This window comes from Canis lupus, chromosome 8, assembly GCF_003254725.2.
Source record: "Canis lupus dingo isolate Sandy chromosome 8, ASM325472v2, whole genome shotgun sequence".
Classification (NCBI taxonomy): Eukaryota; Metazoa; Chordata; class Mammalia; order Carnivora; family Canidae; genus Canis; species Canis lupus.
Window position 1 is genome coordinate 28,773,396 of NC_064250.1, and position 26,048 is coordinate 28,799,443.

Sequence of the window (26,048 nt, forward strand, 5' to 3'; positions counted from 1 at the left end):
ATTTAATAAAAACATTTTACTTGTTTGACACTAAAATGAAACTAAATCTTTGAACTTCAGTTTTAAAATTAAATGAAACAGAAAAAGGAAGTTAATTCCATAATCATAATGAAAAGTTTCCAAAACATACTTTATATAAAGATAGTGTGCACTACTGAAAAAAAAATGGCAAAAAAGAACTGAAAGTTTCACTTGCTTCTTGTCCACACTTGCATTATATTGAAGTCTGAAACATTTCACACATAACAGCATGTCCTACTTTAATATAAAAGGAATATATATATACATGTGTGTACACACACACACACAAACTTAATTTAAAAAAGGGCCAAACAAAACTATTTTGATATTCCACAGAAATTCAAAATAATATCTCATCCTAAAATAATTCCACTAAAATTTAGCTAAAAACATAAAATTACTACCTGCCCCCAGGTACTTTAAGAATACCAAATCTAGTCCCATGAGATTATTCCACCATTACAATTTCTTTCGCTAATATCTAACTATCAAGTAAATTAGAATAAGGTTATAAAATAACTGTGTTTGTTCTCTGATCACATATCTTCATCTTTTTAATATTAAAAAGTGAGTAATTTTTTACTTCTGCAGAAATAATACCAGAGTTAAAAAGTAGAGCAAGTAAAGTCAAACCAAATTTGTTTGATGTATACATAGATATTGTGGTAGTAAACTTTTTTATTCAAGTATAACATTCACACAGGAAAGAACAAAAACTGTAAGTTCAGAGTTCAATGAATTTTTACAAAGTTGAACTCAGAACTCAACGAAATTGAGACCAGAAAAACTGTGGAACAGATCAACAGAACCAGGAGTTGGTTCTTTGAAAGAATTAATAAGATAGATAAACCATTAGCCAGTCTTATTAAAAAGAAGAGAGAAAAGACTTAAATTAATAAAATCATGAATGAAAATGGAGAGATCACCACCAATACCAAGGAAATACAAACGATTTAAAAAACTTATTATGAGCAGCTATACGTCAATAAATTAGGCAATCTAGAAGAAATGGACGCATTTCTGGAAAACCACAACTACCAAAACTGGAACAAGAAGAAATAGAAAACCTGAATAGGCCAATAACCAGGGAAGAAATTGAAGCAGTCATCAAAAATCTCCCAAGATACAAAAGTCCAGGGCCAGAAGGCTTCTCAGGGGAATTCTATCAAATGTTTAAAGACGAAACCATACCTATTCTACTAAAGCTGTTCAGAAAGATAGAAAGAAATGGAACACTTCCAAACTTGTTCTATGAGGCCAGCATCACCTTAATTCCAAAACCAAAGACCCCACCAAAAAGAATTGTAGACCAATATCCCTGATGAGCACAGATGCAAAAATTCTCAACAAGATACTAGCCAATAGGATCCAACAGTACATTAAGAAGATTATTCACCATGACCAAGTGGGATTATCCCCGGGATGCAAGGCTGGTTCAACACTCATAAAGCAATCAATGTGATAGATCATATCAGCAAGAGAAAAAACAAGAACCATATGATCCTCTCAATAGATGCAGAGAAAGCATTTGACAAAATACAGCATCCATTCCTGATCAAAACTCTTCAGAGTGTAGGGATAGAGGGAACATTCCTCAGCATCTTAAAAGCCATCTATGAAAAGCCCACAGTGAATATCATTCTCAATGGGGAAACACTGGGAGCCTCTCCCCTAAGATCAGGAACACGACAGGGATGTCCACTCTCACCACTATTCAACACAGCACTAGAAGTCCTAGCCTCAGCAATCAGGCAACAAAAAGAAATAAAATGCATTCAAATTGGCAAAGAAGCCAAACTCTCCTTCTTCGCAGATGACATGAAACTGTACATAGAAAACCCAAAAGACTCCACCCCAAGATTGCTAGAACTCATACAGCAATTCAGCAATGTGGCAGGATACAAAATCAATGCCCAGAAATCAGTGGCATTTCTATATACTAACAATGAGACTGAAGAAAGAGAAATTAAGGAGTCAATCCCATTTACAATTGCACCCAAAAGCATAAATTACCCAGGAATAAACCTAACCAAAGAGGTAAAGGATCTATACCCTAAAAACTACAAAACACTTCTGAAAGAAATTGAGGAAGACACAAAGAGATGGAAAAATATTCCATGCTCATGGATTAGAAGAATTAATATTGTGAAAATGACAACGTTACCCAGGGCAATTTATACATTTAATGCAATCCCTATCAAAATACCATGGACTTTCTTCATAGAGTTGGAACAAATCATCTTAAGATTTGTGTGGAATCAGAAAAGACCCTGAATAGCCAGGGGAATATTAAAAAAGAAAATTATACCTGGGGGCATCACAATGCCATATTTCAGGTTGTATTACAAAGCTGTGGTCATCAAGACAGTGTGGTACTGGCACAAAAACAGACATGTAGATCAATGCAACAGAGTAGAGAACCCAGAAGTGGACCCTCAACTTTATGGTCAACTAATATTCGACAAAGCAGGAAAGACTATCCACTGGAAAAAAGACAGTCGCTTCAATAAATGGTGCTGGGAAAATTGGACATCCACATGCAGAAGAATGAAACTTGACCACTCTCTTTCACCATACACAAAGATAAACTCAAAATGGATGAAAGATCTAAATGTGAGACAAGATTCCATCAAAAACCTAGAGGAGAACACAGGCAACACCCTTTTTGAACTTGGCCACATTAACTTCTTGCAAGATACATCCACGAAGGCAAAAGAAACAAAAGCAAAAATGAACTATTGAGACTTCATCAAGATAAGAAGCTTTTTGCACAGCAAAAGATACAGTCAACAAACCTAAAAGACAACCTACAGAATGGGAGAAGATATTTGCAAATGATGTATCAGATAAAGGGCTAATTTCCAAGATCTATAAAGAACTTATTAAACTCAACACCAAAGAAACAAACAATCCAATCATGAAATGGGCAAAAGACATGAACAGAAATCTCTCAGAGGAAGACATAGACATGGCCAACAAGCACATGAGAAAATGCTCCACATCACTTGCCATCAGGGAAATACAATCAAAACCACAGTGAGATAACACCTCACACCAGTGAGAATGGTGAACATTAACAAGACAGGAAAGAACAAATGTTGGAGAGGATGTGGAGCAAGGGGAACCCTCTTGCACTGTTGGTGGGAATGTGAACTGGTACAGCCACTCTGGAAAACTGTTCCTGTTTGGAGGTTCCTCAAAGAGTTAAAAATAGATCTGCCCTACGACCCAGCAATTGCATTGCTGGGGATTTACCTCAAAGATACAGATGCAGTGAAATGCCGGGACACCTGCACCCCAATGTTTATAGCAGCAATGTCCACAATAGCCAAACTGTGGAAGAAGTCTCGGTGTCCATCGAAAGATGAATGGATAAAGAAGATGTGGTCTATGTATACAATGGAATATTACTCAGCCATTAGAAACAACAAATACCCACCATTTGCTTTGACGTGGATGGAACTAGAGGGTATTATGCTGAGGTAAATAAGTCAATTGGAAAAGACAAACATTATATGGTCTCATTCATTTGGGGAATATAAAAATTAGTGAAAGGGAATAAAGGGAAAGGAGAGAAAATGAGTGAAAACACCAGTGAGGGTGACAAAACATGAGAGACACCTAACTCTGGGAAATGAACAAGGGGTAGTGGAAGGGGAGGTGGGTGGAGGGTTGGGGTGACTGGGTGATGGGCACTGAGGGGAGGCACTTGGCGGGATAAGCACTGGGTGTTATGCTATATGTTGGCAAATTGAACTCCAATTAAAAAATTAAAAAAAAAAAAAGATACAGAACATTACCAGCACACCCAGAGGCCATATTTTCTTGCCTTTTCCTGACATTACACTCGCCTAAAGGTAATCACTATTCTGACTTTCATTACCATCTATAAATTTTGCCAGTTTTTGAATTTTTATAATTGAACTATATATGGCTTATGCTCTTTTTGTGACCACTTCTTTTGTTCAACACTATTTGTGAGGTTTATCCATGTTACATTTAAAAGCAGTTTATTCTTTTTCACTGATGTATTCATTATATGAGTATACTAGTATGTACTGTATGTATACATGTATTTGTTCACCCATTCTGTTGCTCATGGATATGTGTTATTTCCAGCTTGGGACTATTATAAATACTAACTGCTAAGAACATTACTGTAGCTATCCTTTGGGGCACATGTATATGCATTTCTGTTGGCCAATACTTAGGAATGAAATTGGTGATTCATATGATATATGTAGCTTTAGCTTTAAGAAGCACTGCCGGATACTTTTCCAGTTTCCGTTGTACCAATTTTCACTCCTAGCAGCAATATACAAAAGTTCTTGTAACTCCACCTTCCTGAAAATACTTGGTATTATTACTTTTTAAATTTTTAGCTATTCCAGGCATGGGGGTAGTATGGTATCTCTTGTGGTTTTATTTGCATTTCTACCTACAGTTTATCTGCTAATTGGATAGAGGAAATGCATCTTATGATGGAGAGAATTAGCTGTCTCCACCTTAATTCAGTAATCAAATGTGGCATCATTAAGTGAGAAAACCAGACATCATCCACATTAGGATAAGATAAAAGGCAAATAAGCCAGCATTGTGAAGTATTCTTACCCAAAATGTTTAATAGAGTTAAGCAACCTAACTTCCAGTTTTTAGAAAACATAAGGGTACAGAGAAATAAGGCAGACAACAGCAAAAGGAAACAGACAAATCCAGAATATGGAAAAACTGGTCCATTTATCTAAAAGGCACTATCATGGAAGAAAAGGAGACGGAGTATTAAGACATTGAGAGATTTAAGAAACACACCAAATGTAATTCATAATCCTTAACTAAATTTTGGTTCCCCAAAACCATCTGTAGAAAATAATTTTAATATGAGAAAATTTGAATATGAACTGGCTAGGAGATTAGGCTATGATATTAAAAAGTCACTGTTAATTTTGTTAAGTGGATAAGATTGTGATTATATACAGAAGAATAACTAATTTTTAGAGATTCATGTTAGGTATTTATGGGTAAATGTCACGATATCTAACATTCTTTAGAATGTTTCAGAAAAAATTATAGGTGAAGCAAATATGATAAAATATTAATTGTTGAATCTAGGTAATAGGTATATGGTTGTTCATTCTATTTTTCTACTTTTAGTTTGATTTTATTAAAAACACTGAAAAAAAGGAATTAAAAAGGGCTTTTAAAAACTTAGATACTAAGAAAGATCCTAAGCATTAATATATTACTCGTAATACTATGCTAAAACACAAACAACTCTTCTCCTTAAGCCTTCTGTATGTGTGTCCTCTCAGCCCAGAATACTCTTTCCCCACATAACCACAGATATATTCCTTTGCTTTAGTATTACTAAGCAGTGAGGTCTTCCAAGACTACTCTCTCACCTTACCTTGACTTTTTTTCCATTGTCCTTAACACCATGTGACATTCTAGCTACACTGGTTTTGTATTCGTCTCCTGCCACTAGTATATTAGCTCCATGAGGGCAAAAACTTGTTTTTGTTCACTGCTATGTCCTTAGAGCCTAGAACTGAGTCTGAAACAAAGCAGGTACACAATAAATACTTATGGAAAGGATGAATGGATGAATATTAGTATTTATTGAGCAATTATGAATGTATTGTACCTTGTGCTAATTTAGCACTTTATATTATTTCTTTTAATACACTGACCCAACAACTCTTTAAAATAGGTATTGTTAACTCTACTCTACAATGAAAAAAAAATAGAGACATACAGAAATCAAGTAATTTGCCCAGAGTTACAAAGTAGGATGTGAACTAGGCAATAAGATTCTATAGCATAAACTCTTAATACTATGTTGCTAATTACTACCATAGGGAAAAAAAAAACCTTCTGAAGAATAAATGTAATATTAAAAAATACATTTTATAACTTACTATACAATGCTTGTAATGTAGTAATATAAGCATACGATACTATCTATGCAACCAGTTCTATACTTAAGGGCCCTCAAACTCTTTGCCTGGAAAGGGAAAGAGAGAAAAAAAAAAATGACTGATCGTACAATCTTAGGATGAACATTATTGCCCTGATGAGAAGGTTAAAAATATATATATATATTTGCACCAAATTCAATAAAGAAACTCAGAGAAAAGACTATTCTACCCTTTACAGAAGACATCTTTGCAGAGATAGTTATCTTATAACCTATCTTACCTCATGCTATACAAAATTATAATATTTTAACAATTTAAGGCATCTAAACTCAGAAACCAGCATGAACTTTAATTTTTCCATAAAACCTATTTCCCAATAATAAATATTATATTTTCTTATTTAAGGATCTTTATCTACAAGCAAAAAAGCTTCAGAAAGTATTCTTTCCATGACCTAACCAAAAAGCAGAGCATACTAGCCCTATACTATAGTATACACATTTGAACAATAGTACAGTTTTCAAAGTATTTTCCTATTTTGTCTTATAAAACTTCTTGTAAGTTAGAAGGGAAGGTTTTAGAATATTTCACAAATGAGAAAACTGAGCTTAGAGAAGATAATTCACTTATCTGGTCCCAGAACCAGAAGGAACAGAATCCAAGTCTTGTCACTTTTGTCTATTCATGCCATAGACATAGGCAAGAGAATTTAAATTGTCTGGCAGTTCAGGGGCACCTGGCTGGTTCAGTTGGTAGAGTATCCAACTCTTGATCTTGTAGTCGTGAGTTCAAGCCCCACATTAGCTACAGAGATCACTTAAATTAAAAAACAAACAAACAAAAAACCTGTCTGGCAGTTCATAAATATATTGTTTTGCATATTTTTTAAAAGACTTTATTTATTTATTCATGAGAGACACAGAGACAGAGAGAGAGAGGCAGAGACACAGGCAGAGGGAGAAGCAGGCTCCATGCAGGGAGCCTGATGCGGGACTCAATCCCGGGCATCCAGGATCACGCGCTGGGCTGAAGGCAGACACTTAACTGCTGAGCCACCCAGGCTGCCCATGTTTTGCATATTTATATAATACTTAGAAATGTTCAGAATTAAAGAGTTCTTAATAATTAAGAAAACATTTAAGAAAAATATAAGAAAACAGAGACATTAACAGAAATTTACAAAAGCAAAATAAATGGGAAATAAGCCTTTAAAAAAATGTTCAATCGCATTAATAACCAAAAACATGCAAATTAAAACAGGAACTTTGTCTATAGAGAAGTTTTTTTTTTAAAGGTAATGCTCAGTAGTGGCAAAGATATAGGAGAAACAAGTAATTCCAAACCTTGCTGGTTTCTGGACAATGTATTCTATCAGCCTTAAAAAAATCCCATTTCCTTGATAAATTTCACCTCCAGAAATTTAGCTGAAGGAAAGAATCAGTGATGTTCAAAACAGTGCACAAAGGCACAACAGGAAGTAATTAAATATAACTTTACATGAAAAGTAGGATATATAGCATGTTCTTAATTTTCTTTTAAAAAATACATATATGGGAACATGAGAAAAAAGAAAAATTAACAAATGGAAAAAAATACACCAAAATATTAACAGCAATAATCTTTGAATAGTGGCAATTTATAGAATTTCTTTTCTGTAATAAGCATATGTTACTTTATGACCACATTTACTAACTTTCTTTAAATAATTAGCAGACATTGTAGACCAATACATAAAATGACTAACCTCTTCTGCTCTTCTGAAGACCACATTAGCATGCTGAGGAATGTCTACTTCCAAAGAGTCCCTTTTGAAAAATGGAAATAAATGTTTTATACAGCTAATCTGAAGAACAGTCATCCAGGATGTCAATATAAAACAGAATATAAGTTCTTACACTAAAAACAATTTATGAAAAAAGATTACAATTTAGTGATCTAAGTTTTAGACATAAATTCAGACTAGATGTTCTAGTCTCCATCTTAATCTACATCTTCATTTAGCAAAGTTTAAAGGTCTAAATTTTAATCAAGCTAATAATTAATGTACAGACTTTAGCTCAGCAAGTGATTCTAATTATATTAGAATTTACTAGAGATATCTGGGTTTATTTACAAGTCAATATATTAGCATATTTTAAAAAGAGAAAAATTCTAGTGTTTTACTAAATACAGTGAATATTTTATGTTTAAGATACCTTAACAAGAGTAGAACTCCTGCTTTCCCCAGAAGACGCCAAGCAACCCATTCTGCAGTTCTTCTGTCAGCTTCATATGTTGCTTGCTGACTAACAATAAAAACTAGTGGTAATCCTAGTTGGAGATGAATAGTTGAAACCTGTTGAGGGTCTTCAGTAACTTCAGTCTTCATTTAAAAAAAGAACAAAAGATCTTCATTGTCCAAGAATAGGGTTCCAACATTCAGATTTAAACTCTAATTCTTATTAATAAAGTCATGGGTAAAAAAAAAAAAGAAAACAAGTCTGTAAAATAAATCCAATATTAACAGAAATGACCTCAATACTTCCTGAGGTTCATCCTCCCAATATACTTACATAGCTTAAGCATTATAAAACTAACACATTTACAAAGAGTTAGACATGAAATTACAACCACAAGGAATAAGCATATTAAAAAGAATTTTTAGAAAACAATTAATAAAACAGTGTGGTACTGGTAAATAGATATTTCAAATGAAATAGAATAACTAAGGTATAAATTCCTTCATATAAGAATTTAACATATAATAAATGACACATTATAGAACAATGAGGAACATCTGAGTTAGGACAGCAGCTTGAATATATACATCTAATTTTACTTCCTCCAGAAATCCCAAGAAAACTATAGCAGGAAGATTTTTTTTAAAGAAGATAAACATGCATATGTGAAGACAGGAAAAGAGAAAAGACAAAAAATTTTTGGAAGCTGAAGAACAGAATAATAACTAGCTTAGGAGAATCTAACAAGGCAAAACCGTTAAGCCATGAGAGAGAAAGCTATGAAACAATTAAATTTTAACTGCAGCATCCTAAAATTGCTCAGGATTTGTCAGTGCCTGGTATCTCTGAAACCAGAGGAGAAATACTGGAGGGGGCAGTGGCAGGAAGACTCTGAAATAAGAATAGGTAAAAGCTTTGGAGGAGTTAGATCCTGAGATTCTCCTCCCAACTCTATGAGTTTAGGCAACTATTCCTCCCTCACACCAGAAGAAATCTGGGGGGACCTCAGAAAATCTGAGAGTGTGAATACCATGCCAAAAGTGGGGAATTAAGTAACTAAATGCTAAGACGCCCCCAACTCCCAACCCACTCAGTTCCCAGAATATAAGTGGCCAGACTTTTGTCCTCCCAACAGAAGACTGGAAGATCCTTTTCTGAGAATCAAGAGTAACCCCAAGAAAAAGCCCAAGGATACTGACATTAGGGTTCACTAAAAAGCAGCCAAGGTCCAATCACCCTATAAAGCTCAGAATTAACAAGTCTCATCTACATTCTCAGAATTTCTAATTAGCTTTTTAGTTTCATATTCTAAATCACAAACAGATACCCAAGGAGTAACACACATCTGAGGGAAACCTCTAAAATAAAACATAGAGACCAGGACAAACAGAAAAACAGATAACATGCAGAAAACACAGTTTTCAGGACTATTCAGGAAGCAGGTTCAGAAAACCACCACTGATAAACTCCAGGTGATGGGAAGATACTGAATCTATAAAGAAACAAAAAATAAAACTGAACAATTCTGCCAGAAAGTACATACAGCAAAAGATGGAAAATAGGGAGAAAATGTAATAAAGGTAAAGGACTGGGTCAAGAGGTCCAATGCCCAACTATGAGTTCCAGAAAGAAAGAAAGGAAAAACAGAAGGGAAGATATTATCTCTAAAATAAAAACAAAGTTTCCCATAACTGAAGGAATATGAATTGCCAGGATGAAAGAGCCCATTGAGTAACCAAATAGTGGATAAAAGCAGATACACAGGAAGATGCCTTCTTGCATGCTTTGCAATTATTGAGGATTTTTTTTTTTATTCCTAAACATTTCTAGAGAAAATCTGATACTCACCTATGGTAGTCAGAATTCTAAAATAGCCCCCAAGATTTCTGGTGCACAAATCTTGGATAATCCCAATCCCTTGATCAGGTTACACTGTAGAAGTAGAAGACTGTACAGCACAAGACAGTAAGATTATCTTGATTAGGTTACATTGTAGAAGACTGTCATAGCATAAGACAGTGAGATTGTCCTGCTGGCTCTGAAGGAGGAAGCAGCAATTCTTCAAGAAGGCCCTATGGCCAGGATCTGAGAATAGTCTGTAGTAGCTGAGAGCAACACCAGACAACAAACAGCAAGAAAGTGGGGACCTCAGTCCTACAACTGAATGGGTAGAACAGCCTGAAGGAATAGGAAGACCTGGTTCCTTCTTTGCATGTTTGGAAAAATCAGCAATTCACCATTAAAAAGTGAAAAACAGGAACAAGCAATAAAGACGGAGATCTGGCAAATCATTAAAAGCCATTATATCCTCCTAAGAAAATGGGGCTTTCGGGATCCCTGGGTGGCACAGCGGTTTAGCGCCTGCCTTTGGCCCAGGGCGCGATCCTGGAGACCCAGGATCGAATCCCACGTCGGGCTCCCGGTGCATGGAGCCTGCTTCTCCCTCTGCCTGTGTCTCTGCCTCTCTCTCTCACTGTGTGCCTATCATAAATAAATAATAAAAAAATTAAAAAAAAAGAAAATGGGGCTTTCTTCTGTAAATGAACTGAAACTATTTAGAAGTTGTAAGAAATATTGTAACATGTATATTTAAAAATATTACTCTGCCAGCTATGGCAAGTATGAACTCAAAGGGAGTGGGGAAAAAAAAGGGGAGGAATAGAGACCGGATCAGTTACTATTACTAAAATAGAACATGAGAGATGGTGAAAATCTTGATTAAGGCACTGGCTGTTAGAATGAAGAATTCAAAAGATATTTAAGATGTAAAATTAGATGTGGGGAGATGCAGGAATTGAGAATGGTTTCCCAGGTTTCTGCTAAGAATGGATAGTAAATTAACCAAGATAATGAAGAAAGAACAGATGGTGGAGAAGGACAACACACTGATGTTGGACATATTGAGCTTAAGGAGAGATACATCTAATTAGTAGTTAGATATATGGGTCAGGAAGTCCAAAGAAAAATTTGACCTCAAAGTTCAGCTCTGAGAATCGGTATAGCTAATGGCATAGAAACAGATGAGATCACTTGAAGAGTGTGTCCTGAGCATATATCACTATGTGTATAGCCAAGTACTCTAAAACCTGATGGCTTAAAATAACAAAAATCACTTATTTGGTTCATATATCTGCAAGCTCATCTCTGATCGATGTAACATTAGCAGAGCCTCTCGACAGGAGGCAGAAGGTCTGATTTATTTATTATTATTGTTATTATTATTATTATTATTTTTAGAAGGTCTGCTTTAAAGATGGTTCATTCACTGGCTTGCAAGCTGATGCTGACTATATGAGCTCAGCCAGGGCTCTGGGCTAGAGGCCTCAATTCCTCTTCACCAAGGTTTCTCCTTGGATTTAGTTTCATATCACAGTACCTGGGTTTTAAGAATGAGCAACCAAAAAAGGCAAAGGAGAAGCATAAGGCATCTTGTGACATACAATCTCAAAAGTTACACATCATCACTTCAGTCTTATTCTATTGGTCAAGGCAATCACAGAGACCCAAACAGCTTCAAGGAGAGGGGACACAGACTCCCCTGGATAGGCAAAGTGATAAGGTCACACAATAAGAAGAGCTTATGGGTTGGGAGATACTGTTATTGCCGTTTTTGGAATATACAAAGTCTAACTAACTGGATGAGGCTTCAGAGGTCTTAGTGAGAGGAGTCAGTGTATTTTGCAATGGCTGTAACAATTCACAACCCATCTAGGCCTCATCCCATCAGACTTTGAGATCAATGTAGTCTAAGATCTCATCATTTATATTCAGGTCCAGCTGTAGATAAAGTTTTTCTAGTGCAGTCCCGTAGATATAGCCTCTTGAGAACTGTTCTCAATCTGAAGGCTTGTGAACACAAATTATTTGTCTCTAGTACATACTCAACAATTACTAAACTGACATGGGATAACGACTACATACAATCCTATTCGAAAAGAGAGAGAGGAGGCACAGAGTAATGATTACAGCACAGAGACTGTGTAGTCCATCCAGGTATATATTGCCAGTTAACTGTTCATGGGTTAGTCCTACTCCATAAGAGGTGTTCTCTGAGGTTCAGTTAAGACTCTCGGCTCTTTGCCCTCCAACTCATTCTTTCTTGTTCACAAAAAAGGTGCTGTGTTTGCAAATGAGTTAATCAGCCTTTTCCAGCCCATGGAAACTTGGAGATCCAAAGAATTCTTTTCATTTTGTGCTGTTTCTATCCCTTTACATACAAACTGGTATAATTCTAAAAACTTGTGGTTTCTTAGCCATAAAAGTTATAATCCATTCTATTAGACAAAAGATAAAATTGCAAAAGTCCTTTTAGAAAAAGTAATAGTGTAGTAACATAAAAATAGCAATTAATAATTGTACATATCTACAGAAATACTTTTAAATATTTTATATAAAATATAGATTATATATATAAAATGATAAAATATACAAAAGTGACAAAACCTTCTTGCCTTGGGGGAATTACCAATATTTTTTTTAAGATCTTATTTATTTCAGAGAGGAAAGACAAGCAGACTCCAAGCTGAGCATGGAGCCCGACAGGGGCTCAATCTCACAACCCTGAGATCATGACCTGAACTGAAATCAAGAGTCAGATGCCCACTCAATTGAGCCAATCAGGTGCCCCACCAATATTTTTCCAAAATTCATAAATTACTATTAAATTATTTAACTTAGAAATTAATTTTAAAAAAGATATGGAAGGAAAAAAGGATTATAACAGATATATAACAGATTATAACAGAAAAAAGGATTATAACAGACATTATGCTATGAACTACTGTACACCTATAAATCAGATAAACTAGAAGATATGGATAAATTCCCAGACACATACAACCTACCAAGACTGAATCATGTAGAAATAGAAAATGTGAACAGACATATAATAAGGAGATTGAATCAGTAATCAAAAACCTCCGAACAAAGAAAAGCCCAGGTCCAGATGGCTTGACTGGAGAATTCTATCAAAAATTTAAAGAAGAACTGATGCCAATCTTTCTCAAACTTTTCACAAATAATGAAGAGTAGGGAACACTTGTAAACTCACTGTAGGAGGCCAACATTACTCTGATACCAAAGCCAGACAAAAATACCACAAAAAACTACAGATCAATATACTGGATGAATATTGATGCAAACATCCTCAACAAAGTACTTGTAAACTGAATTCAACAGCACATTAGAAAAAATTAAACCCCATGACCAAGGAGAATTTATCCCTGGGATGCAAGGATGGTTCAAAATCAATCAATGTAATATACTACATATAAAAATACAAAAATCAAATCACATCATCTCAATTGACAAAGAAAAAGTATTTGACAAAATTCAATGCTTTTTCACAATAAAAACATTCAACAAACTAAGAATAGGAGAAAATTACCTCAACATAATAAATATTATATATGAAAAGGCCACAACTAACGTCATACTCAATAGTGAAAAACTGAAAGCTTTCCTCTAAGATCAGGAAAAAAAGCAAGGATGCTCACTCTTGCCACTACTATTGAACATAGTACTAAAAGTTACAGCCAGGGATCCCTGGGTGGCGCAGCGGTTTGTCGCCTGCCTTTGGCCTAGGGCGTGATCCTGGAGACCCGGGATCGAATCCCACGTCGGGCTCCCGGTGCATGGAGCCTGCTTCTCCCTCTGCCTATGTCTCTGCCTCTCTCTCTCTCTGTGTGTGACTATCATAAATAAATAAAAATTAAAAAAAAAAATAAAAAAAAAAATAAAAGTTACAGCCAGAACAACTTGGCAAAAAATAAATAAAAAGCATATAAATTGGAAAAGAAAAGCAAATTATCTCTGTTCACAGATGACATGACCTTATATGTAGAAAATCCTAAAGATTCCATAAAAAAGGGTGCCTGGATGGTTCAGTGGATAAGCATCTGCCTTCAGCTCAGGGCATGATCCTGGGGTCCTGGGAACGAGCCCCACATCAGGCTCCCTTATGGGAGCCTCCTTCACCCTCTGCCTATGAATCTGCCTCTCTCTGTCTCTCATGAATAAATAAAATCTTTTAAAAAAAAGATTCCACAAAAGATACCATATTAATGAATGAATTCAACAGAGTTGCAGTATGCAAAATCAACATTGAAAAATCAGTTGTGTTCATAGTGCCAGATTTCAGGTTATACTACAAAGCTGCGGTCATCAAGACAGTGTGATACTGGCACAAAGACAGACACATAGATCAATAGAACAGAATAGAGAATCCAGAAGTGGACCCTCGACTTTATGGTCAACTAATATTCGACAAAGCAGGAAAGACTATCCACTGGAAAAAAGACAGTCTCTTCAATAAATGGTGCTGGGAAAATTGGACATCCACATGCAGAAGAATGAAACTAGACCACTCTCTTGCACCATACACAAAGATAAACTCAAATGGATGAAAGATCTAAATGTGAGACAAGATTCCATCAAAAACCTAGAGGAGAACACAGGCAACACCCTTTTTGAACTTGGCCACAGTAACTTCTTGCAAGATACATCCACGAAGGCAAGAGAAACAAAAGCAAAAATGAACTATTGAGACTTCATCAAGAGAAGAAGCTTTTGACAGCAAAAGACACAGTCAACAAACCTAAAAGACAACCTACAGAATGGGAGAAGATACTTGCAAATGATGTATCAGATAAAGGGCTAATTTCCAAGATCTATAAAGAACTTATTAAACTCAACACCAAAGAAACAAACAATCCAATCATGAAATGGGCAAAAGACATGAACAGAAATCTCACAGAGGAAGACATAGACATGGCCAACAAGCACATGAGAAAATGCTCCGCATCACTTGCCATCAGGGAAATACAAATCAAAACCACAATGAGATACCACCTCACACCAGTGAGAATGGGGAAAATTAACAAGGCAGGAAACCACAAATGTTGGAGAGGATGTGGAGAAAGGGGAACCCTCTTACACTGTTGGTGGGAATGTGAACTGGTGCAGCCACTCTGGAAAACTGTGTGGAGGTTCCTCAAAGAGTTAAAAATAGATCTGCCCTACGACCCAGCAATTGCACTGCTGGGGATTTACCCCAAAGATACAAATGCAATGAAATGCCAGGACACCTGCACCACAGTGTTTATAGCAGCAATGTCCACAATAGTCAAATTGTGGAAGGAGCCTCGTTGTCCATCAAAAGATGAATGGATAAAGAAGATGTGGTTTATGTATACAATGGAATATTACTCAGCCATTAGAAATGACAAATACCCACCATTTGCTTCAACGTGGATGGAACTGGAGGGTATTATGCTGAGTGAAATAAGTCAATCGGAGGAGGACAAACATTATATGGTCTCATTCATTTGGAGAATATAAAAAATAGTGAAAGGGAATAAAGGGGAAAGGAGAAAAAATGAGTGGGAAATATCAGAAAGGGAGACAGAACATGAGAGACTCCTAACTCTGGGAAACGAACTAGGGTTGGTGGAAGGGGAGGTGGGCGGGGGTGGGGGTGACTGGGTGACGGGCACTGAGGGGGGCACTTGACGGGATGAGCACTGGGTGTTATTCTATATGTTGGCAAATTGAACGCCAATAAAAAAATAAATTAAAAAAAAAGAAAAAATCAGTTGTGTTTTTATGACTAACAAGAAACTATCCAAAAAGGAAACTAAGAAAATAATCCCATTTTATAACAGCATCAAAAAGAATAAAATATTTAGGAATAAGCTTAACCAAGAAAGAAAAAGACTTATACGTTGAAAACTACAAAATATTGCTGAAAGAAATTAAAGAAGACACAAATAAATGTGAAGACATCCATTCATGTTCTTGGATTAGATTTGATACTACTAAAATGTCCATACTATCTAAAGTTATCTACAAATTCAACGCAATCCCTATCAAAATCCCAATGGCATTTTTTGCAGAAATACAAAAAAAAAAATCCTAAAATTCATATGGAGTCTCAGGGACACCAAATAGTCCAAACAACTTGAGAAAAAATAAGTCTGGTGGCCTCACAACTCCTGATTTCAAAACGTACAGCAACAGAATAGTGCAATACTGGCAAAAATACAGACACAGACCAAGAGAAGAGAACAGAGAGCCCAGAAATAAGCTCTCGCATATGTGGTCAAATGATCTTTGACAAGGGCACCAAGACAAAATGATGAGTAATTGAGTGTCTTTTCAACAAATGGTGCTGGGAAAACTAGATATCCACATGCAAAAGAATCATGATGAATTTTCATCTTACATCAAATACAAAAATAACTCAAAATGGAATAGTGACCTAAATGAAACTATAAAACTCCTAGAAAAAAAACATAGGGGAAAACCTTCATGATATTGGAATGTAAATGATTTCTTGGAAATCACACCACAGGCACAGACAACAAAACCAAAAATAGACAAATGGAACTACATCAAACTTAAACATGTCTGCACTGTGGGAAGAAATCAACAGAGTGAAAAAGCAATGTATGAAATGAGAGAAAATACTGCAAATCATGTGTCAGATAACGGGTTAATATCTAGATTAAGGAACTAAAACTTAACAATGAAAATAAACTAAAAAAGGGCAAAGGACTGGAATAGATATTTCTCTAAAGAAGATATACAAATGGGCAACAAATATATGAAAAACTTAACTGATCATCAGGGATATGCAAAGCAAAAACACAACAGCATTATCTAAATCATTCAGATGACTAATATCAAAACAATAATAATGACACAAATAACAAGTACTGGCAAGGATATAAAGAGATTAAAAACTCTTGCACACTGTTTGTGGGCATGTAAAATGATGTAGCCGCTATAGAAAACAGTATGAAGGTTCCTCAAAAACTTAAAAACAGAACTACCATGTGATCCAGCAAGTTAATTTCTGTGTGTGTGTGTGTATATATATATATATATATATCCAAAAGAATTAAAAACAGGATCTCAAAGAGATAGTTGCAAACCCATCTTCATTGAAGTATTATTCACAATGGCCAAGAAATGGAAGCAACCTAAATACTTAACAATGGATTAATGGATAAATAAAATGTTATACACACACATATATATAACTATATATATGTATATACACACATATGCACGTATATACAACTATACACATATACACATATGTATATATGTAGAACTATACACACACACGCACACATATAATGGAATATTATATGGTCTCAAAAAGAAAGTAATACTCCAGAAGGGAGGTAGGTGGGGGGGATGGGTTAAACAGGCAATAGGAATTAAAAAGGGCACTTGTGATGAGCATGGGGTGATATATAGAAGTGCTGAATCATTATATTATACACCAGAAATTAATATTACACTGTATGTTAACCAACTATTTTTTTAACTTTTTTTTAAGATTTTTTATTTATTTATTGAGAGAGAAAGAGAGAGAGAGAGAGAGAGGCAGAGACACAGGCAGAGGGAGAAGCAGGCTCCATGCAGGGAGCCCAACGTGGAACTCGATCCTGGATCGCCAGGATCACACCCCAGGCTGCAGGGGGCGCTAAACCACTGCACCACCGGGACTGCCCTAACCAACTATTTTTAAATAAAACCTTTTTAAAAATGCACATATTTGGGCAGCCTGGGTGGCTCAGCGGTTTAGCGTTGCCTTCAGCCCAGGGCATGACCCTGGATCGAGTCTCACATCTGGCTTCCTGCGAGGAGCCTGCTTCTCCCTCTGCCTTCTCCTCCCTACCTGTGTCTCTTTCTTTCTCTCGTCTCTCATGAATAAATAAATAAAATCTTTTTTAAAAATGCACATATTTACCACATAAAAAAAAGAAAGTCATCCTGACAAATACTACAACATGGATGAACCCTGAGGATATTATGTTAAGTGAAATAAGCCAATTACAAATAGACAAATACTGCCTGATTCCATTTATAAGAGGTCTCTAAAATAATCAAATTCATAAAAAACAGAAAGTAGAATATTGCCAGAGCTTGAGAGATGGGGAAATGGGGAGCTGTTTCTCAATGGATACAGAGTTTCAGTCACTCAAGATGAAAACGTTTAGAGATCTGTTGTACAACAATGTGCATGGTGAACAATACTATATTATAATTTACAAATTAAGAGGGTAAATTTATGTTATGTATTTTTGCCACAATAAAAAAAAAGGAAATGAGGCAATAATGTAAGGAGCCAACACTCTGGTACATAATATCGTACACTGCCACATGAATCCTCAAAGAATAATAGGAGCTAAATGAATAAACTATAATGGCATCCTTCTAATTACTTATAGAAAACAGTAGGTTTAATTTAATTCAACTGTCTTGAATCTGAGACAGAGAGCTATCCCATGTTACTATCTCATGTACAAACAAAAAAACTTTTCAGATAAATTATATATTTATCTATTTTTAAACAGTTTATCAGATATTTGCACTTGAGGAGTCTTCTTGGTATTCAAACAAGACTTTCCCTCTACCAGAATAAACTGAACCCAATATAGGGAAAACCATCAGCATCCAAAATATCCTTGCTATTAGCCAATAGGACAATAACCGAATCATCTTCCCATATGTTTTCATTGTTGGAAACCTTAAGAATGCATCTAGAATAATTCCATACCTGTCAGAATGTCACTTAACCAATTCAAGACTGAAACTCACTTAAAAAATATATAGAACAGAGTAAGAAATACTAACCCAAAGTAAACTATGACTAAGTTGTAGGTAAAAACTTGTATGAGGTAATTAAACTTACCTTGTAAGAGGTGATTAAACTTAGGTACTAACTTTCAGGATGTCTCTATCCACTTCTAGCTTACTATACCATCTAAAGGCATAAGCCAGGAAAATCAAATCTTGTTCTAAGAGATGTTTTCTATCATGATGGTTGGCCTTACTTTGTTTTTTAATCCCCACTGAATTCTTCTGGAACAAAAACAACCCCAAATACTGATGCAGCCAAATGTTTAAAGCACCAAAATATAAAAGTGACCAAACTGGCTCAGAACCTTTTATCATCTCCCCATTCCCGAAAGGGTAGGTCTTAGCTATCCCACCAAGAGCCTCAGAGAACTTTTCATCAAGGCTTACCTCCCTTTTCTGTTCTTTGCATTCATTTACTCTATTCTGATGTGGATAAATCCGTTAACCTGTGTTTTTGGACTGCCAGGCCTTTCTAGGCTGACACCAAGGTTTAGATTTTCAGCCTGGCTTTCAAATCTGGAACTGATCTTCAGTTCTGCCTTTCAGATCTTTCTTGGCTCCACCCTATACCCATGTGTCTAGCCAGGATTCTGGAACCTCTCTACCTGAATTCTACATGTCAGTTCTCCAGTTGTCTAAAGAAAATAAGACGCTTAGTTAATAATTTGCTGATGCAGCATTTTATGACAGTGTTGAAACAAATTCCAATGTAGAAGGAATTTGGACTGCTAAATTAATATTCCTTTTGGGTGAACAGTGGCTTAGAGCACGGTCACCCTACATTGTACAGTTCTAGGAGTACCATTCACCTTGTTTCTAAAATGTATGTATTATGCTAAGTGAAATAAAGTCAATCAGAGAAAGAGAATTATCATATGGTCTCACTCACATGTGGAATATAAGAAATAGTGCAGAGAACTATATGGGGAAAACTGAATGAGAATAAATCAGAGAGGGAGACAAACCATGAGAGACTGACTCTTAACTGAGAAACAAACCGAGAGCTGCTGAAGGGGAGGTCGGTGGAGGGATGGGGTAACTGGGTGATGGGCATTAAGGGGGCATGTGATGTGATGAGCACTGGCTGTTACATGCAACTAATTGAATTACTGACAACTACACCTGGAATTAATGACATACTCTGCCTCTCTGTGTGTTCTCTCTCCTGAATAAATAAAATAAAATATTTATAAATAAATAAATAAATAAATAAATTTTAAAAACGTATGTTTCAGGGGCTGCCATTGGCATAGTTACAATATAAATGGTATACAGTATACACTACTTTCCAAGGAAGCCACAGTTAATTGAATATCAAGTCATTATGAAGTCTTCAAAGGTTTTTTTTTGCTTATTTTTTAAGATTTATTCATGAGAGACAGAGAGAGAGAGAGGCACAAACACAGGCAGAGGGAGAAGCAGGCTCCATGCAGGGAAGCCTGATGTGGGACTCGATCCCGGGTCTCCAGGATCACACCCTGGGCTGAAGGCGGCGCCAAACTGCTGAGCCACCCGGGCTGCCCGTCTTCAAAATTTTTAACTTTAAAACTAGTATTACATAATTCCTAATAAATATGCACAATGAAATAATATCAGAAATATTGCCCTCCTCATTATCTTAAAAACAAACAATAGTTTTAAAACAAAGCCAAACAAAGTTAATGAGCAGAAACTTTAGGAAAGGGACACAACTTCAAGCCAGAAAGCAGCAGCCAAAAAAGGAACTGAAGATTTTTAGTAAAGCTTGGGATGAGTTCTACTGCTGCCCCTCATGGTAAAAGCAGTACTGGTGAGTAGACAAAATCCTGATAATTCTTTGTGGGTTTTTTGTTTGGTTGGTTTTTGGTTTTGTTTTTTTAGAGAAAGAGAGACAGCACTTGAGTGAGGCAGTGCAGGATGAGGGGGTGAGGCAGAGGAAAAGGGAGAGAGAATCCCAAGCAGGCTCTACCCTCAGCATGAGCCTGACCCAGGACTCAATCCCACAACCCTGAGATCATAGAGGGAGACAAACCATGAGAGACTGACTCTTAACTGAGAAACAAACCGAGGGCTGCTGAAGGGGAGGTGGGTGGAGGGATGGGGTAACTGGGTGATGGGCATTAGAGTCAGACGCTTAACTGACTGAGCCACCCAGATGCCCAAAAATCCTGAGAATTCTTAATAATATTTTGGTACTGGGGAAAAAAGAAATGACTGGAGAGTACTGAGAGTGGTGAACTGAACAGTGAGCACATCTCTCTCTCTCTCTCTCTCTGTCTCTCTCTCTCAGGGCTCTATGCTGAAATGGGAGATCAAACTAATTCAAGGAATGTTCTTGAATTAAACACATACCAGCAGAGGTGCTTCCATTGTCTTAATAAATTGATGAATATTCAATGTAGTCAGTGGCTGTTCCATCAGTGTTCTTCTACATTGCAGAGTCAAATCCAAGACTTGTTTACAATGAAAAAAGTAGAGATGTGCATTTTCTATATCCTCATTGCTACAAATTAAAAATTAGGGAGAAATTCACTTGAAGAAATTCAATGTGTTATCTTTCTACCATCCAGAAAGACATAGTGCCAAAAATCTTTAAATCTCATGCTTTTGAATTAGTTTCAGTAAAAATCTAAAGCAATAAAACAAAAGAAAAAGGACTTAAGCAAAAAAGATACAAATAGTTTTACAGTTGTATAAGCAATTTTTTTCCTAAACTTTTTGATGTGGTAGCTTCTAAATTAGGTAACAGGTCCACATAAATTGTTTTTTAAATAAAAGACTGTCACCTTGAGGACAAGGAGATTATCTTCGAATATAGTTGCTTTTCTAGAGCTATGCTAAATAAAGCCTTGTAACACAAATTTTCTAGGTTTAATTTAAACTCAAATCTGTTTTGAATAAACTTCAGCCAAAATATGCCTTAAGATAGAAACCATGTGACAGTTTGTGGGAGTTTGTGAGTTTGTATCTGAAATATTACAAAACTCAGCAAATATGCCTTATAATTTGAGTTCTGGCATCCCTTCAATATGAGAATTCAAAGGTAAACTTATAGTGGGTGAGTAAGGTTTGCCAAAATTAAAATAGCAATTTAAAAATCTCCATATGGCATTAGCAGGGCTTGGCAAAACACTGCAAATTTTTATTTTTAAAATGTTATTTTAATTCTTGATACACGCTCAAACTGAGATCTAAGGTTCGCTGAGTTCAAATTTAATTACAAACTAATTTCTATTAGATTTAATGACTAAAGAAACAATCAAAGATTACTTAAAGCCTACTCGTGTTAGGCCCTGTACCAAATATAAAAGACTTAGATGAATCAGATGATTTAAATCCTCAAGGGGCTTAGACTAAGCGAGAGGAGTTTAGTTGTTGTTTTTTTTCTTTTTTAATGTAGTTTGTAAGTGCTATAAAATGAAAAGTACTAGGAGAAACAAATATTTCATTCCGCCTCAAGTCAGAGAGGAAAAAGGAAAGGGAAGGGAAGAGCACAGAGATTAAAAACCGTAAAGGAGAGAATGACTTCTCCAAGAAGATAAAACAAATGGGTACTTCAGACAAAGAACTATATAGCCAAGACCTAATCAAAGTATGTAACTTTTTAAAGAGAGTCCTAAATAGTCACATTTATTGAAAGCAAGAGAACTCAGCTGAGGTTGAACCTCTATGATACCATAAACTCTGAAATAATAAAGTAATTTTGGAAAGCTATTTAATCAGAGATCATTGGTATAGGTAAAAGAAACCAAAAAGGTGAGAGGGGTGCTTACTGAAGTGTGGAAGTACATATCACAGAACATGAGAAAAATTCAAGTAACTGAATCAGAGAATAAATGCATATATCTGAACACAAGAGTTCAAGGGACCTTCATTGTTGTTAATACTTTTCAGCTCCTAACTCTTTTTATTAAGATGATTCTCTGCTTTACTTCTACATGGCCAAAACATTCCTATGAGCAAGAGAGACAAAACACTATATAATCCTATTTTTCCATGACCAATTCCAAGTTCCTGAGAGAGGGGAATTCATCTGCTCAGGTAAGCCAATGGGCCGGTTGACCCTACATCAGGTGGCCACCTCTGATCTAACTGACGGTAATATATATGGGGTGAGGGGGTAACATCCTGGTCTATACACAGGGAGATGTAACAGAAAGCACTGGTGTCCTCATGGCATGCCACCTCTTATACTACTACTTATCATATTCACTGTCCTTAACCAACATAGAACTTCAAACAAATTCAGGCCCAACATGATGTAATTATTAGTATACTAGACTTATCTAGTGCTACAGCTCCAGCAATTGGAATAGTGTCTAGTACATACAGGGCATTCAATAAATATTTATTGAATAAAAGAATGAACAAATAAAAAAATACATTCACCTCTTCTCCTTTAGGAGTGAACCCAAAGTTATAGCCAACTACTTCATCCAGAAGTCATGCCATAGGACTATTGTACTCTAAATCCACACTCCCTCCCTGTCATATCCAGTCTAGGTATGACTCCTCACTATCTTGCCATCCATATATAAATGAGTACTGAAACATCTCCAATGTATCAAATACTCAAAGGTACATCAAAAAGGAGAGTAACTGGACATTTAAAAATTCTCATTTTAAAAACAGGGGGAAACAAAAAAAAAAAAAAAAGAATCCCCATGAGATGAGAATAACAAGGCTTCCACCATTCTGGGATGGGGAACTGGCAGTCAACACTGGGAGTAGCAAAGTAGCTGGCTAAACCACTGCTAATTGCATCTTGAGACTCAAGTGACTTATGGCAAAGCTTTGTGGTATTGTCAGCATAAGTCTCAAACTGTTAAAAATATTAATTTTTATACAAACAGTAATCATGCATCAAAGTTTTATCTAATTCATTAATGAGGTAATCAGCAGAATAACACTTCAATCAGAAGAGTCTAATGAAAAAAGGAATGCTGGCTGTTATATAGAGCAGTAAAAACATAACTTCTCTTTGCAACTTTATTCTCTGCCTACCCACTCCTCCCAAAAAATCATTTCACTTTATCAGTTTTTTATGCACCAACTTCTAAATATACAGAGTTGTAAAAGGTCTGGGATTTAATTAATTGTGTGTGGTATATCAAATAGTCATTGTTTTCCAAGAGGGTAGCAGGAGGGCTCATTAAACACTCTTGCATGGTATAAAAAGGTCACAATCACCATTTTGTGTTGCTTTGTATTAATTTTCCTGAAGAGCATTTTGAGGCAAAGTCTTTAAAATAAAATGGTATTCCCTGCCTTTATAAATGCTAAAGGAAAGAAAAACTTTAATCCTAGGCTTCCCAGGCAAAAAAAATCAAAAGAAGCCCTCTACCTAAAATTGTAAGCTAGAAACTAGACAAGAAAAATAAACATTTAAAACATCCTTCTCTGTACTTTGATATATTTAAGATTATTCCAACAAAGTAACCTACAGAACTCTCAGAAAGAACTTCTGTAGTCTAGTTATGAAAGCTGTTATTTTATCCCCTAACGGATCACTATGAGAGATCTATTCCTAAAATACACTTGGGCCACTCATGGGATCACATACTGTGGCTTCTCCATATTGTTTTTGTTCACTTTAGCCTAACATCACCTCTGTACGTGTAAATTCATTTTCAGACTGTAGAATGGCAGACAATAACAAAGGGGATTTCCAGTTTCATTGATATATTCACATCTGCTTACAATTCCTCTCAGGTAACTCCATGATGTGAGAGTCTGATGGAGATGTTGAAGAAGTCATGTGACAGAAGCAAACTTAGAATCATTGACATATATGCCTCTTGTACATACCCAATACTTTCCAAAAGGGCAGTTTCCGTGGTTAGGACAAACTGGTATGTGGTCCCATACACAAAAGCAGCTTCCATGACTGCTCTGTGCTCTGAAGAAGAGATAAGAGAGTTGGGAGACACATGGAGATAATGTGTGTGACTCTCTTTTGAATATTGCCCTACATCCTTTCAGCCTCTATTATAAAGAAAAATTCCTTGTAGGGATCCCATCTGGGGAATGCAGGCAGTTAAAGAAATTATGAAAAGTCTATACCATTCAAAGAAAGAGAAGAGCTAAGAGGAAATAGAAATGAGTTATACTTGAGGATATAACATATAATAAATCTGTGAGGGTTTCCTCCTCATAGCAGGGGTGAAATTATGCATCCACCTTCCAATTTTTTTACTATATTTTATATATGTATGTGCCTTATTGTTTGTGGCTTGGTTTTCTTTTAATCAAATTTAGTCTTATACATAGCTTTAAAAAAATTCTACAAAACATATTAAGAAAAACAACAATTTCTCCCCCATTTCCAATTCCCAAGGGACAGCTGCTTTCAATTCTTTTACTGTTTCTTTTGGTATTTGCCTTCCTTTGATATTATCCATTGACATTCTTACACTCTTTTTTCCTGATTTTTTTTTTTTAAGATTTTATTTATTAGAGAGAGAAAGAGAAAACAAGCAGTAGGGAAGGGCAGAGGGAGAAGCAGGCTCCCCGCCTGGGATCATGACCTGAGCTGAAGGCAGATGCTTAACTGACTGAGCCACCCAGGTGCCTCTATTTCCAGATTTTTAAAGGTGTTATTAATATATCTATTGATGCCCCACTATGGCAGATGAGAATTTAGCTCTTTCCCAAAACCTCATCTCACAAACATACACACTTCTATCCCCTCAATAATCCCAATAGTTGATTTTTATTACAATTACCTGCATTGAGATTGTTATAACTCAGTAAATACTATTTACAAGTGAGCCATACAGTACAAAATGAGTATTTATCCTTTTTTGAGCAACTTTCTTTTTTTTTCACCAGTTATAACTTTTTAATTACTTAAACTTATTTCTAATTTATTTCTAAATTCTTCCAGTACTGGCTAACGCTCTCCATACTTCAAACAGATCAGGCACATTATTAGCTCCCCCTTCTTGGAAACCTTCCTGCAGAGCCTATGGACTTGCTGCAGTATGGATGACTGCAACATGACCCGCTAAACAACTTTTATCCTGGGAACTCGCTACCCACATCATCATCATCATCCTAGGGACTCTCTTACTCTTTTCTCTTGTGTTGGGTCCTTTGGCCTGTTGCCATCCACATCTTCTTGACTGATTTGCTCCAATTTTCTAGCACCTTCTTATGAGAGGATATATGAAATACACATGTTCTGCAATCCTATACTTCTGAAAGTGTCTTTATTTTCTATTGTAACTAACTATAGTTGTCTGCATATTGAATTCTATGT

The 26,048-nt window shown here is 35.9% G+C and overlaps 1 protein-coding gene across 6 annotated transcripts in view; it reads right to left on the reverse strand.

Moving 5' to 3' along the window:
- Nucleotides 1-26,048, reverse strand: part of TXNDC16 (thioredoxin domain containing 16) — a 123,186-nt gene that overhangs the window by 39,586 nt on the left and 57,552 nt on the right. For 5 of the 6 annotated variants that reach the window (XM_049113169.1, XM_049113168.1, XM_025442925.3 and 2 more), the window contains 4 exons: nucleotides 24,596-24,686; nucleotides 21,140-21,290; nucleotides 8,132-8,298; nucleotides 7,681-7,741 (listed from right to left, as the gene is read on the reverse strand). In XM_049113169.1, coding sequence (XP_048969126.1) covers nucleotides 7,681-7,741; nucleotides 8,132-8,298; nucleotides 21,140-21,290; nucleotides 24,596-24,686 — 470 coding nt within the window. The remainder of the gene's footprint in view (nucleotides 1-7,680; nucleotides 7,742-8,131; nucleotides 8,299-21,139; nucleotides 21,291-24,595; nucleotides 24,687-26,048) is intronic. The other variant, XM_049113170.1, reaches the window with a different exon arrangement.